At 42.4% G+C, this 18,473-nt stretch overlaps 2 protein-coding genes across 8 annotated transcripts in view; one reads left to right on the forward strand and one right to left on the reverse strand.

Moving 5' to 3' along the window:
* Positions 1-10,941, forward strand: part of LOC118369736 (transcription factor COE3-like) — a 78,896-nt gene extending 67,955 nt beyond the window's left edge. For 3 of the 6 annotated variants that reach the window (XM_052498607.1, XM_052498608.1, XM_052498609.1), the window contains exons 11-16: positions 1,744-1,832; positions 6,686-6,751; positions 6,862-7,033; positions 7,160-7,345; positions 7,595-7,761; positions 9,190-10,941. In XM_052498607.1, coding sequence (XP_052354567.1) covers positions 1,744-1,832; positions 6,686-6,751; positions 6,862-7,033; positions 7,160-7,345; positions 7,595-7,761; positions 9,190-9,309 — 800 coding nt within the window. In that variant the 3' untranslated portion in view covers positions 9,310-10,941. The remainder of the gene's footprint in view (positions 1-1,743; positions 1,833-6,685; positions 6,752-6,861; positions 7,034-7,159; positions 7,346-7,594; positions 7,762-9,189) is intronic. The other 3 variants (XM_052498610.1, XM_052498611.1, XM_052498612.1) reach the window with 1 other exon arrangement.
* mgmt (O-6-methylguanine-DNA methyltransferase) overlaps positions 4,065-18,473 on the reverse strand; it is a 45,809-nt gene continuing 31,400 nt past the window's right edge. For both annotated transcript variants that reach the window (XM_035754393.2, XM_035754397.2), the window contains one exon: positions 4,065-7,374. In XM_035754393.2, coding sequence (XP_035610286.1) covers positions 7,313-7,374 — 62 coding nt within the window. In that variant the 3' untranslated portion in view covers positions 4,065-7,312. The remainder of the gene's footprint in view (positions 7,375-18,473) is intronic.

Genomic DNA, 18,473 nt, shown 5'->3' on the forward strand with positions numbered 1-18,473 from the left:
GATAGAGAATTAAACGTCAACTATGTTTAAATGTGTTTGACATATCAAGATGCTCAAAAATATCTTTCAAACTACATACTTCAGGATTACTGTAATTGTAAATACTTCCAAAATACGCATACTTCTCCTTTATTACCCTGGTTTTGTGGTGCAGCTAGCTACTGTATCTGTACCCAGCATGCCCGGCTGCATTGTTGAGTGTAGTGTGTTGTGCAGTGTAGGCCCCAGCTGAGGCAGAGGACAGGAGAGCATGATGCATCACCCAGTGAGAGCCTACTGACAGCCGGGGATGATTGATGGCCTGATTATGGAGTGTTTTTTACAGATACACAATTTACATCACACTGGGCAGCGGGGTCTGGCAGGGCTACAACACACACACACACACACACACACACACACACACACACACACACACACACACACACACACACACACACACACACACACACACACACACACACACACACACACACACACACACACACACACACACACACATGCGCCTTGTGTACAGAAATAACAAAAGAAAGAGGGCAAAATCCCAGCTAGGGCCTTGTCATGTGAGATCAATACCACGGATCAATCCTTTATCATGGAGAAAATGGCGTTCCCTCACGTTCTAAAGCGGACCTTTGTCGTTCCGGGATGCATGATGAGATGTCAAATCAGATTTCCAGGAGTGTATGTTGTGACGGGCGGCGTGTGGTGCGTTTGGTTGTTGGAAGCTCACTTTATGTGGTCAACAACCCTGTACCTGTCTAGCAACGATTTGGTTGGTTGTGTGTGCGTGTCTGTGGCTCCCTGGTCTGTGTGTCAGTGGCTCTGGCTGTACGTTTGGTGTTTGCGTCTATGTCCTCTCGTGTTCAGCAGGTTCTGCGAGCCTTATTCCGTTAATGCTGAAATTACATGCTGAGTAATGAGTGATGGGCCAAATTACAGGCTGAACAATGAATAGAGGCAGGCAGCTCTTATTAGTCTCCACAGAAAGCCATTGATTTATGACGCACCGCCGCACTCGTCTGAGTTACTCTGCTGAAAATGATATCTACATTGAGAAGTGATGTTCTCTATTAAGTCGTTCCCCCTCCTCCCCCTTCCCTCTCTCCCTCCTCTCTCCTTCCTCCCCCCTGGCCTACGGGTGTACATGACTGTTTAGAATCAGCGAGCGCTGTAAGGAAGCCTTAAATTACCCATTATGACTGTCAGACATAAAACGCCTTAGTCTTACCAAAGTCTGGCTTATGATTCATTTACTTTGTGCTTCTGATTCATAGCCCAATACGGCTCGCTGCTCCAGATTACTATTTGAGGGGTGGGTGAGATTGATCGCTCTGTGTGATCTGCTGTAGTATTTCAGTAGAGCAGCGGGTTGGTACAGTAGGTGCAGCGTTGGAGTGACAGCAACTCGCGCTAGATCAATTTGTGGACAGGCCTTTCACAGATTATTAAAGCTTGGTTTGATTAACACACCCCACTATGTCATTTGGACTCAATATTCCCTGGAAGATAAAAAGAAGAGCGCCCTGTGAGAGATATGCGACCTGCTCTAGACTGATGTACTGCATCATGTCATCATGGCTATTTTGCTCAATTAAAATGTACCTGGATGGAGAGGATTTGTGACACTTGTGACAGAGTATTCCTACTAGTTGCTGTGCATTGCAGACATTGGTTTATAGAGTAGTTATTTACTTCACTACACATTGTCTAACCATTGGATATTTATTTGGATTTTTCTAGCCCTCAATGAGCCAACCATCGACTATGGATTCCAGAGGCTGCAGAAGGTCATCCCCAGGCACCCGGGTGACCCTGAGAGGTTACCAAAGGTCAGTGTTACATCTCATCTTCACAAAAATCGACAAGACAACACCACACCATACACACACCAAAGCTGCTAACCCAACAATATCATCAATGACCAAGAAATAAAACAACATCAAAAGAAGTTCAAACCTTTTAACCAAATAGAAATACAATATACAAACACTCTGGTGCCTCCATCTAGCATTGATTTGGGATTGTATTGGTTTAGTGAGAAGCGAGAGAGGGAGGCGTGCGTGTGGTAAAATAGCTCAATCAGACATCTTTCCTCTCCAGTAGTCTGTGGAGATGATAATCTACTGGTCGTCTGGGCCATCATTACCCCACTCATGTTTTCCTTTCATTCTACACAGCTCCATTTGGTTTAATCTGTTGTTTACATGACTATGCTCGTAACCCCCCACCCCCCGTCTTAGTGTGGCTAATAAGGCCAGGGACACATTATAATGCGTTAGGTCTCACTGCTTTCTTTAGAACTCAGTAAAGGTATTGAAAGACTCTTTATTTCCAAATGCTCGTGACACTTTTTGGCATATTTCAACATGAAAACGAAACTACATATTTCAGCCATTCTTTGATTCCTTAGTATTTCGATTTACTCTGATAAAATCTATTACTGGGCTCATCTGATTGCGACCCTGCTAATTCCCATTGGGTATAACTGGCATTCCAGTTGCGTCAAGTGTAATATTATGACTGATTAGTTTGCACAGACTCCCTTGGCATGTAGTAAAGTGGTGACCACCTCAGAGTTTTAATATGACCATAAAGCCTTTTAAGACCTTATCTATTAAAGCCCAGCATGCAACACTGCAATATCATTTACGTCCAACGGACAATTTAATAAAGACCAGGCTGTGTGGTGTAGTATGGACACTGGGCTAAGTCAATGGGAAGATATATGACATCGCAGCCAGCAGTCTCTGGTGCACAATATGAAGTGTTTCAATTAGACTTTGGTCCCCGTGGAAAAACAACACCTGGACATGAAATGTTACTCTAATTTCAACAGAACATTTTGTAAGACCAAAGGAAAGGTTCACTTAGTTTTTATGGCTGTGAGTTTCTCTCTAAGTCTCCCTGCCCTGGGTATCTGTCGACACACTCAATTTAGTCAGTACATCTACAAAAAAAGTAAAATCGACAATTTGAATATGACAAGGAATAAATACAGTGATGCATACTTGTTTTACAGCATCCATTTTTTCTTCTTGGGGAACAAAATGCCTTTTGGCGATAAAACAATCTTTCACTCAGAATCTGAGATGAGTTTCCTCAGTGTGCTTACTTACTTAATATAGCAGGCTCTCCCCCCAGCCCTCACATGGCCCAAGCTCAGAGTGAAATGAAACCCTGCACTTCTAATAAACAATATACATATTTGATTTGCTCTCTAATGGACCCAAATATGGGGTTCAGGGGGCCAAGTAAATGATCCTACAGAGTGATTCATCATTGTTAAGCTTGCCATCGGAGGGTCGCCTCTCGGGTTCAACAGCAAATTCTCAATATAAGAGCCTCAGGCTAGCTAGCATGTACATTGTGAACGAGAAGAGATACTGCGTGTAGAGAAGAGACATTATGGGCTGCAGGTGAAGCGAAGAGACTCTATAAAAAGGAGATAAAGCTGGAGGAGGTGAAGTATGCATTAGCTGAAAGGCAAATCGACACCGGCCCCCCCTCCCTCAATGACTTCACCCTCCAGTTGATAATATTACGGCGCTATTGATTTCCACCAGCCTTTTCCCCAGGACCAGTAAGACACGTGGTAATTGTGAGGAGACAGAAAGCCAATATGGGCGTGCTCATGGATTGCAAGGGATGCACGCTAATATTGTTGCTACACTGAGAAAAAGGGGGGAAGTGTGCTCTGATTGAAGTTTTACCTTGTAATTTGAAGACAACATTGCAGATGACAGACTGACCCAAAGGGACAAGCAGCGATATAAAAATCCAATGCAGAGTCCAGAGTGAATATGAAAGTAACAAGTGTGAACAGTCAAGTGATGCGAAAGGAGATTAGTTTGCGGGCATGGCGTTAAGTGAACAGAGACTTAGGAATTCACCCTCCTTTTTAAGATCTTGTTATAAAACAATTTTAGATTCCTCCCATAAAAAAATACAATTTATAATACAATTTTGTGCCCTGTGGCAGTAATGGACAAATAGACGAGATATCACATTGTAACACACTCAATTTATCCTTTCTTCTGTAACAAATTAGATTCATTACAAAATTAAAAGCAGAAACTCAATATTGTTTTATTATTACATTGATTGCATTCGCTTCTCTCTTTCCCCCCCAAAATGAACACAAACCTATTCTTTTCCAATTCTTTGTGAAATCCACAAGGAGAAAATAAATATTACAAATGTGTTCATGTCAAGCAATTATCCATGTATTTAAATGAATGTCTATTCTTGTGCTCTTTGAAGTACCTACATCTAATGGCCCTATCCTTCTGAATGTATTCATTACCTCAGGCTAGAGCTAACACAGTAATTGCCTTACAGTTTTATAATGGCATTACCACTCCAAGCTACATAACCTGGGCCCCCTTTTATTAACTGTGATAACATAAATACACAATCCTAGCTAATCTACCATGTGGAGAATCACATTTAGAAGGGTTTTAGGCTACCGTGTAAAACATGCAATACCTCAACATTTCTCAAGCCTTTGTCAGGTAACAACAGTTCATTTGATGGTTTTAATGGTGTCTAGATCTTGGCTGACCTGTGATCAGTTGTTGAGCATGTGTAAAATGTGTAGAACAAGGAATACCAGAAAAGCTGTCATGCCTTTGTCACAAAACAAGAGATCATCTACGGCTTTAATTGTTTTCAATTTAACATGGGGTTCTGATATGTCTGTCTCCATGACAAGAAAGCCAATTACATTTTATGCTGAAGCAGTATCCAGATTTACATGGAAATGCCCTCAGAACGCCATTCGGTGCTAATCGTATTCACAGCGTGAGCCGATACGCGTGAAAGTGTCTCGTCGGAAACAAAACAAACTCCTTGGTTGATTGGGTATCACACTTCCCATCATCCTCGGATATGACTAGGCTACCACTTAAGCATAGCCCTGCGAGTGAGCTTGGTTAGTTAAGACGCCACGCGGTAAACGACAGATTAAGGATGAGAGGCAATATCGTTTTCTCTCTTTTTTCCAAGCTGTCCTTATGTTGCTGCTGCAAAGTACCATATGGACAAGGATGGAGAGGAGGTTTTCAGAGAATGAAACATGGCTTGCGAACGTGACAGTCTTAATTGCTTTAATTGTTGTTTGAAATTGAGAGGCATGTAGAAGATCTTCAAATATGATAGAATAGATTATTGGTAATTATTAACTGCAGGAAAAAGGAAAGAAAAAACACTTTGTCTCACTCATCGAGCAAGAGAGGAATCTGTTCTGCCTGATGAGAACACAGCAAGACAGCTGGTCCTCTCATTTAGTGAACCTGCTTCATGACAACCATAATTCTTTATTTGTATGCAAACTAGATGCATGCAACGTTGAGCATACACACCAATTTCAGAGGTAAATGCTCATTTTAAAGAGAGCCACCCATCCGGTAACTTGGTGGATTAAGCTCTATGTTTCTATAAGAGCATGGCACATGCTAGAAGTGGCTTCTACAGCGTTTCATCTTGATAAATCAAGGATTTTTAGGAAGATATGGCTCTTCAGGATGAAAGGAGGCCCATACACACTCCATACACGCTCCATACGCGCTGCCTTAGAAACGCAGGCCAAGTCTTGGAGGCCGCTGTTTGAAGGCGCGATGGCTGTGTTTACATTCATTTACGGCAGCTGCCGTCTTAATCCCAGATTGCTATTGCCAAGTGATGGAACACTTCACACAAATTACTGAGGCCCGCGAAGGAAAACACGCAATGTGGGAAGAAAACAAGCGCCATCTGAGATGTTTCTAGTGACAGATTTGCATCGCTTTTAACCGGGGTTCTGACGGAAAGTCAACATACTGCTGCAATACAGCAGGTGACAGTAAAGAAGCATTCAAATAAAACACCACAGCAATAGCTCAAGCGTGTCTTTGTGAGAATAAATGCTCCTAAGTGGAGGAGATGCTTTTCCTAACATATTGCTTGGAGCATCACACTAAACAAAGCAGTGCTGTGCTCCATGAATGATTTCATTAAGTGCTCAATTCAAAGAGCAGATAAAAGCACACTAACACGCTCTATTCTGAAGTAGAGCAGGGAACAGGATCCAGGGCCAACTCCTTCTCAGTGTTAAGAACCAAAGCAACATGGCTAATCCTTATTGGTGAAGCAGGGACAAGCATGCAGACATGGATAAGAATACTACATCCCATGCATCCATGTCCCCGAGGCACAAGCACCCAGACTCTCGCTGGATGGGAAGTCATTTGTGAAGTCCTTTACAACAGCCAGTCAAAGAGGTTAATTGAAAAATGTCTTAATGTCATTACGGCAGAACTAGATTAACCCAAGCTAATTCACTTTATTGTTCTGAAGAAAGGAGACTCCAGTGCTGAACTCTTGTGCAACCGCGAGCCCAGAATTAGAGGGTGAGGTGTTGTTTTTAAGGGCTACGCTGGTTTAATTAAGAGATGGGACATTATTCATTGTTCCCAGTGGTTCTCGGAAGAGTTGGTGGCCTAATGCAGTGTTGGTGCCTCTCAATACAGGGTCACTTTTATTTACCCACCTAACAAATACTTCTTATTGTACGTATATGTGAAGAAAAAAAATAAAGACTCTAATTGTTACATTCCATGTCATGGTGTTTGTTGAACAGTGTCATTGAACATAGTCTGCCATCAACATTTCAATAATGTCTGTCTTTCCTATTTTTTTTAATCAGGAGGTATTGCTGAAGAGAGCAGCTGACCTTGTTGAAGCATTGTATGGGATGCCCCACAATAACCAGGTATGCAGACTGACAGACACACACGTCTTACAGACAAACGAAGCTACCATAATGAATGACTGAGGGAGAGCAGCTCAATAACTCTTAACTTCTCCCTCCGTGTTTCACAGGAGATCATTCTGAAGAGGGCGGCGGACATAGCGGAGGCCCTGTACAGCGTTCCCCGTAACCACAACCAGATCCCCTCCCTCGCCAACACAGCTTCCCACGGCATGATGGGAGTCAACTCCTTCAGCAGCCAGCTAGCCGTCAACGTGTCCGAGTCCCAGGGAAACGACCAGGGTAAGTGGAACTTATGCTTAGTGGTCAAGAATCATTCACAGTCAGCTAAGTAAGTCATGAATTAAAGAATACATTAATCCTATAGACCTTGAACCACCCCATCCTCCTCTTCTTCTTTGTCGGTAGGCTACAGCCGGAACACCAGCAGTGTGTCTCCACGAGGGTATATCACCAGCAGCACCCCACAGCAGTCCAGCTACAACTCCGTCAGTAACAGTATGAATGGCTACGGGAACTCTGGCATGTCCAACCTGGGAGTTTCCAGCTCCCCTGGGTTCCTCAACGGATCCTCTGCCAACTCTCCATATGGAAGTGAGTAGAGTAGAGCTGCCATCTCAGACCTGTTCAGGAGGGAGCAAAGTTACACAATGTTCAGATGGAAATATATTGTGTTAGACTTGTCTGTCAGGTAGCGAATCAGAATCATGTTAGACTCTATTCTTTACATTTCTATAGGCAATTTTCTGAATGTTTCACCTCACTGAATACAGCCCAGTTTAGTCCGATAGCATGTTCTTACCCCCCCACCCCACACCCTGCCCCCCCATATCTTGTGTGCAGTTAAACAAAAGAGCGCCTTCGCCCCTGTGGTCCGACCCCAGGCCTCCCCACCCCCTTCCTGCACCAGCGCAAATGGCAACGGACTGCAAGGTGAGCCCCCCTCACCCCTCATCCCTTCCCTTCGGACTACTGGGCAGATACCGCGGCTCATGCCTCTGTCCGGTTTGGTGAGGGACTAATCATTACAAATATGCATTTTAACAGGCTGCAATTTATTATTTACACCTTTGAGGTTACATTCAAATACACAAGCAAGCATGAGGGCACACACATGTACACACCCACATGTACACACACACACACACACACACACACACACAGACATGCAAACACACCACACACACAACCCATCCAGTATAGCAAATTATATATTCCAAGGTCTAAGGACAACACCTTCCCAGACTTGTTTTAGTAATTATGTTTATTAGGTTTTGTGTGTGTCATGACCAACATGATTGCTTTGAAAACAAGCTTAGCCGTAGTGTGTGCCCCAAGATTAATAACATTGAGCTTAATGAAGTGGGAAATTAAAGTTCATCTTGCTACACGATCATACTTATTAATACATGTTGTGCAGAAATTAATGAGCAATGCCTTGCCATCATCTGTGCTGGCAAACTTAAAAGCATTCCAACCATGACACTACAAATACTCAATGATTTTTCATCCTGGCACTTTACTAGCCACCTAATTGTTCAAAATGTGTGAAATACTGAGTATATTAACTCTCTGTATAAGCTAGAGTTGCTAATGATATCTTAGCAGATGGTCTGGGTAAAAGAATGGAAACTACCTTTGATCTCTGTCTAAGCTTGTGGATAATGATTTTGAAATTGGAGTAGTGTAGTGACTGTGGAAATAAGAGTGTAATGCAGTGGCTCCATCTTCAGTATGGAGAATGGTTGAGTCTGAAGGGAGTCAGATCAGTCTGAGGGGAGTCAGATCAGTCTGAGGGAAGTCAGCTGAGTCTGAGGGGAGTCAGATCAGTCTGAGGGGAGTCAGCTGAATCTGAGGGGAGTCAGCTGAGTCTGAGGGAGTCAGCTGAATTTGAGGGGTCAGCTGAGTCTGAGGGGAGTCAGCTGAGTCTGGTCAGCCTGAGGGGAGTCAGCTGAGTCTGATCAGCCTGAGGGGAGTCAGCTGAGTCTGAGGGGAGAGAGATCAGCCTGAGGGGAGTCAGTTGAGTCCTTAAGTGACGAAAAGCACGGCATTGTGGGTAGTGGCGTGTTGTTGTTCCATGGTCGGCAGGGCCGTCTCTCCTAGGAGTCACTGTTTGCCATTACCTCAACACCAGGAGGAATATCACACGTAGCCACGCTGGCCTGCTGGGGCCTTAAATGTCAGAGCAAGAGGGGGGCTCTTAAAACTATCCTGTTAGAGAGGTTTGCACTCAGACATGCACAGACACACCACACATACACACGCACGCATCACACAGGCGCACATGCACACATACACACAGTCTCACATACAACATCATAACTTAACATCTGTTTTAAAGTTACAAAATGTAAATAGCTAAATGTTTTGCTTATCCAATTGAATACATTGGAAAGGGTGAATTTGCTGAATACAATTTCTCTCTCTCTCTTTTCCAGCTATGTCCGGTCTGGTTGTACCTCCAATGTAAATGCACTTTCATCTTCTCAAGCACCAATCTTCTCACCACGATACAGGACACCCCTTTATCACACAGCAAAGACACTGGCGTAATCTAAAATACTGAGGATATAGTCAACATCTTATTCTGTTTTTAATGAAGATTCAAAACATGATTTTCTTTTAAAAGACTATTTCAAGAGTTAAGATTTGGACATTCGGACTAAACATTTCATTAGGAACTCAACAATTGTAGCTTTTTTCCCTCATTTTTTTCTCTCCATTTGATCAACCTGGAAGAAGACAAAGGACGATGGAGTGTACGTTTTGCATACCTATCGGGTTGAACTTGGGCTTTGTCCAGTGAACCATATACTGGAAGAAACTCTGTGGACTCATCATTTGGTTTTAATGTAAACACTGATGTACATTTACCTATGAACTTGTTTGCCTCAGAAAATGTTTTTTTGTTTTGTTTTAACTCTCTTTCAATAGATTCACAATTGTGTGTCTTTATAATGTGACTTTTTTGTATTTTTATGTGTGAGAAAATACAGTGGGGCCAAGAAGGTTTAAGATTTTCAACTGGAAAATATATGAGATATATAATGTAGAAATCAATCATAAAATACAGCAAATGCAAGTAAATGGGTGGGGCTGGGTGGGTGGGTAAGATTGTGTCATGTTTCATTCATACATCTTAAATTAAATGAGTAATTTATTGTAGCTAGAAATTCATCTTCGAAAGTGAAAATGATCTTGGATTCAATAAGTACACTGGCGTACATAGAACGCCTGGCTAGAGCTTCCTTTTAAGCAAGTGTGTTTTGCCACGTTTATTTGGACTTTTTTGCTAGCACTGTATATTAATGCATTCCTAGGCTACTGTGAAGTCTGTTTCTTGTTGAAGAGGGCCATCCTCTTCCTTCTAGCTCCAAATCCCCTTATGTGTTTTATATGTGGTTATAAACTTGTAGAATATTGTGAGATTGCCAAAATTGTGCTAAATATTTATGCATCTGTCTTTTTTCCCATGTTATTTTAGATCAACAACATTTAAAGCTAAATTAACTCCATCTAAAATGGAAAGTAGTTCATTGTCATATTTCCGTTCCAATACACACTTGCGCTCACTTGAGGGAAATTTTGTAACATATCAACTATAAATATTGTATTTATCTCTGATATTTTGTATATTGCTTTTCATTATGTATGTATTAATTGTCATGCCCTTAATAGTGATGCAGCACAGAATTTCAGCCAAGAACTGTTGCCTTCATGTTTTTTTTGTATTTGATAAAATGCAATGTCCATATATTTCACATGTATCTTCAAAGTTTTGTTACTCTGTCAAGACTCTCTGTCCATTTTTTAAAAGGGAAGTCAAACTTCATTGTTTATTTTTATATTGATTTTAAATTATCTATACAGACCATTTTTGGAGAAAACTTTGTTGGTTGTATTGTCAAATAAATAGTTTGTGACCCATATGATAGTTGTTAAGATACAATAGAAACAATGTGCATGAGGGACAACCTTGGAGGAAGGGACTCCATTTGTGGTAGTATTTTCTTTCTGTTTTGTAGAATGTATACAAGTCACTTTTACTCACCACTTATGACTCTGCCACATAGCTTAAATGTGTTTACAGGGAACAAAAATTCAAAATGTCAAAATTTGGAATGGAAACAGAAATGAATAAGTCATGTTTTATTAAAATTTTCAGTAAAAAAAAACAACAAAAAAACTTGCTACTGCCTGTGGATTTCTTCAGTTGTTATCTTTACCTGAAATACGACAGCAAAAGACAATGATAAAATACAGAGAACACTTTCGTACATGAAACCTTGGATTGCCCCTGTAAGAACCAGGGATGTCCACTCTCTCCATGGTAGTTTCTAGCCTTTTAGATTCAGAAACAGGTTGCAACAGGAAGCTGGGCCAATAGAACAGAACTGCACACAGATTTGTTTTGACAATTTTTGGGAAGATTAGAAATACGTTTTAAAAGAAACTTAAAATGTATTTCTAATCTTCCCGAAATAGTCAACAACAAATCTCTGTGCGGTTCTGTTTTACTCTATTGACACAGCAATTTGACTTTGAGGCACATTCCTATTGATCTTTATATCGGCATTGTTCTCTACTGCCATGCTTTAAAATAGCCTGTTAAATGCGTTGTAGCCTTTCATAAATGGCGTGAGCTTTTTTATTCAAAGCACACTAAAGAGGCTCCATTAAAATCCCTCATTTCATTGCATTAGGCCGCCTAGTTAATAAAGAATCAATGCATTGAAAGAGCAAGGTTATCCTTTGTCTATAAGGGGTTGGTATTGTTTTGAAACTCATAGTTTGAACTCTGAAAGGGGGCTCTGTGAAATCTATACTCATCAAGTGGGTCAAACAGAGATAGAGAAACGACAGGGAAGAATAGCACCTCTCCTGTAAAACAACTAAACATCTTATCTGGCTTTCTGAGTGGTCCTGGACACCAGGTCACAAAATGTCAATTTCTCATCAAGGCAACAGTGTCCATGACCATCTCACCCTATAATCACGTTTAAGTGAATGCAAGTTGAGCAGGAATCAGCAAATCCCAGCTTATTATGCCAGCGGAATGCATAGATGTCATGGCAAGATAATGCAGGTGATGCTGATAGTGTGAGGTCAGATACACCAGAGAATGATACAATTTTCCGCTGCGATCGCTGTGTGCGTCAAAAGATTCCCTCGTTAATCTGACGTGTCTGATAACAATAGTCACATACCTGCTTCCTGATGTAGTGTTATCTGTTTCTGGCCTTTTCTCTCTTCAAAAATGTAAAAACCTAGTTGAAAGGAAAAAATTCATCCATCTATTCCATATGAACATTTGTTATCATTTCTGGTCCTAGCATACATTAAGTGTTATATTTACAGTATGTCTGGGATGGGAAACTTTGATAGGGGCCGCAGTGGCTCATGGGTCGAAATTGCACTTTAATCTAACTCTCAACAGTAAGTTGAGACCCCGACTGGCCTACAAAAGGGGGGTCGCCAGTTGCCCATCCCTTATCTATGTCTATCAATGAACAATGATTTAATGTGCATCTGAGACCTTTAATAGTAGGATAACAAACATTTTGGTGCATGCCCAGTAATGCCAGGCAGGAATATACTAATGCTTGGAAATCAAACCAGGCTCTCTCTGTACCAGAAGCCAGTCCATAGCCACAACACTCAATCATAGTGAGAGCCTCTTTATTGGAGAACTCTAATGGCCTGGCCGCCCTCCACCATGCTCTTAATGTGTGCATTCAATATTTATAAATCCTGAGTCAATAACGCCCTATAACCAGGGCCTGTCAGACACCCACACTCTCCAACACAGGCTGGGGTCAAAAGGTCATGCAATCAAAGGAGGCCAAGGCTCACCACATCCATACAGTATGTTGCTACTCTTATCTAGGCTTTCCTCAGTAGTGGTTATCTGTCAAAGGAGAGAAATCTTAACAGCTCACATATTGTTACATTTTAAAATACCCCCTCTTCATTACACAAATAAGAAGGTAACGTTGAATATATCTATTCAATGTTTATGAACTGACTATTTAATTTGCTACTACTGACACAGCACCTGTTGTTCTAGATATTTTGTCTCTACCATTGCTTTATTCCTCTCAGATGTGGTTGCCTCAGATGTTATACCTGGCCATATCACTGCAATGTTCCTATAGTGTTCAGGTGAAAGATTGCACTCCAGTGATAGTGCCACACAAAAGCCTGCCTGGACAATGAGCCAGTCAATGGAGAGATCCAGTTGAAAGAGTCACAATGGCTGTGCATGCTGGGAATTGGGCTGGACAATATAAAGGAATGAAACCTTCATTGAGGCCATAGAGGACAAGCATTCAGAAAAGGGGTTTTGTTCAGTCTTTATCAATCCACAGTTTCCCATGAGGAAAAACAATTCAAACTGACCTTAAAAGAGAATATTACCTTACACATATTCAGGTGCTTATATGTTCACGTTCAGGGGTACTGATGTAATGGCTTTGTAGCCTCATGTGTACAATATCAAGATGTTCATTTATACAGTAATTATTATTCAACCTGGGATTTGAACTCACAACCTCTTGGTTCACAGAATTCCATCATTCTTCCTGCTACGCCACCATGTACAGTGGGGCAAAAAGGTATTTAGTCAGCCACCAATTGTGTAAGTTCTCCTACTTAAAAAGATGAGAGAGGCCTGTAATTTTCATCATAAGTACACTTGAACTATGACAGACAAAATGAGAAAAAACAATCCAGAAAATCACTTTGTAGGATTTTTTATGAATTTATTTGCAAATTATGGTGGAAAATAAGTATTTGGTCACCTATAAACAAGCAAGATTTCTGGCTCTCACAGACCTATAACTTCTTCTTTAAGAGGCTCCTCTGTCCTCCACTCGTTATCTGTATTAATGGCACCTGTTTGAACTTGTTATCAGTATAAAAGACACCTGTCCACAACCTCAAATAGTCACACTCCAAACTCCACTATGGCCAAGACCAGAGAGCTGTCAAAGGACACCAGAAACAAAATTGTAGACCTGCACCAACTGGGAAGCCTGAATCTGCAATAGGTAAGCAGCTTGGTTTGAAGAAATCAACTGTGGGAGCAATTATTAGGAAATGGAAGACATACAAGACCACTGATAATCTCCCTCGATCTGGGGCTCCACGCAAGATCTCACCCCGTGGGGTCAAAATGATCACAAGAACGGTGAGCAAAAATCGGTGAGCAAAAATCCCAGAACCACACGGGGGGACCTAGTGAATGACCTGTTGGGACCAAAGTAACACACTACGCCGCCAGGGGACTCAAATCCTGCAGTGCCAGACGTGTCCCCCTGCTTAAGCCAGTACATTTCCAGGCCTGTCTGAAGTTTGCTAGAGAGCATTTGGATGATCCAGAAGAAGATTGGGAGAATGTCATATGGTCAGATGAAACCAAAATATAACTTTTTGGTAAAAACTCAACTCGTCGTATTTGGAGGACAAAGAATGCTGAGTTGCATCCAAAGAACACCATACCTACTGTGAAGCATGGGGGTGGAAACATCATGCTTTGGGGATGTTTTTCTGCAAAGGGACCAGGACGACTGATCCGTGTAAAGGAAAGAATTAATGGGGCCATGTATCGTGAGATTTTGAGTGAAAACCTCCTTCCATCAGCAAGGGCATTGAAGATGAAACATGGCTGGGTCTTTCAGCATGACAATGATCCCAAACCCACTGCCTGTGCAACGAAGGAGTGGCTTCGTAAGAAGCATTTCAAGGTCCTGGAGTGGCCTAGCCAGTCTCAAGATCTCAACCCCATAGAAAATCTTTGGAGGGAGTTGAAAGTCTGTGTTGCCCAGCAACAGCCCCAAAACATCACTGCTCTAGAGGAGATCTGCATGGAGGAATGGGCCAAAATACCAGCAACAGTGTGTGAAAACATTGTGAAGACTTACAGAAAACATTTGACCTCTGTCAGTGCCAACAAAGGGTATTTAACAAAGTATTGAGATAAACTTTTGTTATTGACCAAATACTTATTTTCCACCATAATTTGCAAATACATCCATAAAAAATCCTACAATGTGATTTTCTGGATTTTTTTTTCTCATTTTGTCTGTCATAGTTGAAGTGTACCTATGATGAAAATTACAGGCCTCTCTCATCTTTTTAAGTGGGAGAACTTGCACAATTGGTGGCTGACTAAATACTTTTTTGCCCCACTGTATATGTAAATTACTGATTTCACCTGTATTCCTACACTTTGACTTCAAAGTCAATCTCAGTTTGTAAAAAATACACTCAAGAAAAACTAGTATTTATCATTGTGATTCAGAAGTAACATTAAATGGTCTAATGCAGCTGTTTTTTCTTACTGTGATTGTTTTCAATTAATATGGTCAAAAATAAACAAAAATCGCTTCTTAGCAAAGATACATTTCTCAAGCAAGACTTTTCCTGGGAGTGGTTGGAGTTGGGTGGGGAAAACGTATTGGTCTATTTATTAATTTACCACCTGGTGATTAATTTACCACCACCATTATCATAATCTTCACAAGATCACAGTGTTATTCTATCAATCAATCAATTAAACTGTATTTGTCACATGCTTTATAAACAACAGGTGTAGACTAACAGTGAAATGCTTACTTACATGCTCTTCCCAAAAACGCAGAGAGAAAAATAGAAAAATGATTGAAAAAATAATAACATGACGAATAAACACACAATGAGTAACGGTACCATGGCTATATACACAGGGTAGCAGTGTCGAGTTGATGTGCAGGGGTACTAGGTCATTTTGGTAGATATGTATATTTAGGTTGGGGTAAAGTGACTAGGCAACATGATAGATAATAAACAGCAGCAGTGTATGGAATGAGCAAAAAGGGTCAATGCAGATAGTCTGGGTAGCTATTTGGTTAACTATTTAGCAGTCTTATGGCTTGGGGGTAGAAGCTGTTAAAGGTCCTGTTGGTTCCAGACTTGGTGCATCGGTACTGCTTGCCAATCAACAGCAGAGAGAACAGTCTATGACTTGGGTGGCTGGTGTCTTTAGACAATTTTTCATTTTACACCGCCTGGTATAGAGGTCTTGGATGGCAGGGAGCTCGGCCCCAGTGATGTACTGGGCCATACGCACTACCCTCTGTAGCGTCTTGTGGTCAGATTTATTGATTTATTTCACCTTAATTTAACCAGGTAGGCAAGTTGAGAACAAGTTCTCATTTACAATTGCGACCTGGCCAAGATAAAGCAAAGCAGTTTGACACATACAACGACACAGAGTTACACATGGAGTAAAACAAACATACAGTCAATAATACAGTACAAACAAGTCTATATACGATGTGAGCAAATTAGGTGAGATAAAGGAGGTAAAGGCAAAAAAAGGCCATGGTGGCAAATTAAATACAATATAGCAAGTAAAACACTGGAATGGTAGATTTGCAGTGGAAGAATGTGCAAAGTATAAATAAAAATAATGGGGTGCAAAGGAGCAAAAAAAAAAAAAAAAAAAAATACAGGGAAAGAGGTAGTCGTTTGGGCTAAATTATAGGTGGGCTATGTACAGGTGCAGTAATCTGTGAGCTGCTCTGACAGCTGGTGCTTAAAGCTAGTGAGGGAGATAAGTGTTTCCAGTTTCAGAGATTTTTGTAGTTTGTTCCAGTCATTGGCAGGAGAGAACTGGAAGGAGAGGCGGCCAAAGAAAGAATTTGTTTTGGGGGTGACCAGAGCGCGTGCAACAGGTGGGTGATGCTATGGTGACCAGCGAGCGGAGATAAGGGGGGACTTTACCTAGCAGGGTCTTGTAGATGACCTGGAGCCAGTGGGTTTGGCGAGGGCCAGCCAATGAGAGCGCACAGGTCACAATGGTGGGTAGTATATTGGGCTTTGGTGACAAAACGGATGGCACTGTGATAGACTGCATCCAATTTGTTGAGTAGGATATTGGAGGCTATTTTGTAAATGACATCGCCGAAGTCGAGGTATGGTAGGATGGTCAGTTTTACAAGGGTATGTTTGCCAGCATGAGTGAAGGATGCTTTGTTGCAAAATAGGAAGCCAATTCTAGATTTCACTTTGGATTGGAGATGTTTGATGTGGGTCTGGAAGGACAGTTTACAGTCTAACCAGACACCTAGGTATTTGTAGTTGTCCACGTATTCTAACCATTGATGCAGTCAGTCAAGATGCTCTCAATGGTGCATCCAAATATTTTCAGCCTCCTAAGGCATTGTCGTACCTTTTTCACGACTGTGTTGGTGTGTGGGGACTGGTACTCTATACCCTATGTCAGTGATATTCAAAGGAGCTGATCGTGGACTACAGGAAACAGAGGGTCGAGCACGCCTCCCATCCACATCAATGGGGCCACAGCAGAGCGGATTGAGAGCTTCAAGTTCCTCGGCGTCCACATCACTAACGAATTAACATGGTCCCCACATATTGTTGTGAAGAGGGCACATTAGTGCCTCTTCCCCCTCAGGAGGCTGAAAAGATTTGGCATTGGCCCTCTGAGCCTCAAAAAGTTGTACATCTGCACCATTGAGAGCATATTGACTGGTTGCATCACCACTTGGTACAGCAACTGCAAGGCACGCGACTGCAAGGTGTTACAGAGAGTGGTGAGTACGGCCCAGTACTTCACTGGGGCCAAGCTCCCTGCCATCCAGGACATCTATACCAGGCGGTGTCAGACGATATTGTCAAAGACTTTACCTTTTTTTGTCTCGTACACTGACCCTGCGGGCACACATGCAGTACTTCCACTGACATCCCAACACACACCTACGCACACACCACATATGCCACATAGGCTGCTGCTACTGTCTATTATAGATTATGTTGCCTAGTCAATGTTGGAAGACCTGCTATAACAGTGCCTCAGCGACCTGGAGAACGGTAGGGAGACCAGAGAGGGGGATAAAACGGCAAGATTTGGAAAATCTGTCCACAACAACCATAACAGTGGTGAAACCAACAGACAGGGGAAGATCAGTAACAAAATCTATGGACAGATTGGACCAAGGCCGCTGAGGCACGGGAAGGAGTTTCCATGCTGGAGCGTGCCAGGGAGATTTGGATTGGGTACATATGGAGCATGAGTTGACATAGTGGCTGACGTCCTGCGCCAAGGTGGGCCACCAGTACTTCTTGGAGAGGGATTGAATGGTGCAGGTGATACCTGGGTGTCCAGCAGCAAGGGATGTATGTGCCCAGGTCAACAGCCGATCTCTCACCCCCGTGGGGACGTAGATGCGTTCTGGAGGGCAGGTGGCAGGAGCGGGTTCCCATCTATGTCCCAAAACACGGGGCCAACGATACGGGAGGACCGATTGATGGGCTGTTGGGCACTTACAGGACGCTCAACCGGCGTGGAACCACAGGGTATGGGGAAGCAGATCCTCTGACAATCCGGTTCCAGGCGGTGATTTTCATGCTCGACCATGATATGGTGGGGTTGTGACGCTGGAGCCACAGAAGTTGGAGGATTACCTTGTGTACAGGTGAGGTGGTGATGAAGGGGAGGTTTCCTGGTGTATGGGTCCAACAGTGAGGGTGAGTGGTGCGGTGATGCGCGTAATTGTGCCAGATGCCAATGGTCACGTATCTAGGGCATGGACAGGAAAAGGAGAGAAGAGCGGGGTATGAGGTTTAGTTAAGGGAGGAGGCGAGGGCCTGGTCGATTAAGCTCCCAACGGCACCAGAGTCCACTAGAGCTGTAGAGACAACACTTGAGGGACAGCCAGCC

Source organism: Oncorhynchus keta, chromosome 36, assembly GCF_023373465.1.
Source record: "Oncorhynchus keta strain PuntledgeMale-10-30-2019 chromosome 36, Oket_V2, whole genome shotgun sequence".
Lineage (NCBI taxonomy): Eukaryota > Metazoa > Chordata > Actinopteri > Salmoniformes > Salmonidae > Oncorhynchus > Oncorhynchus keta.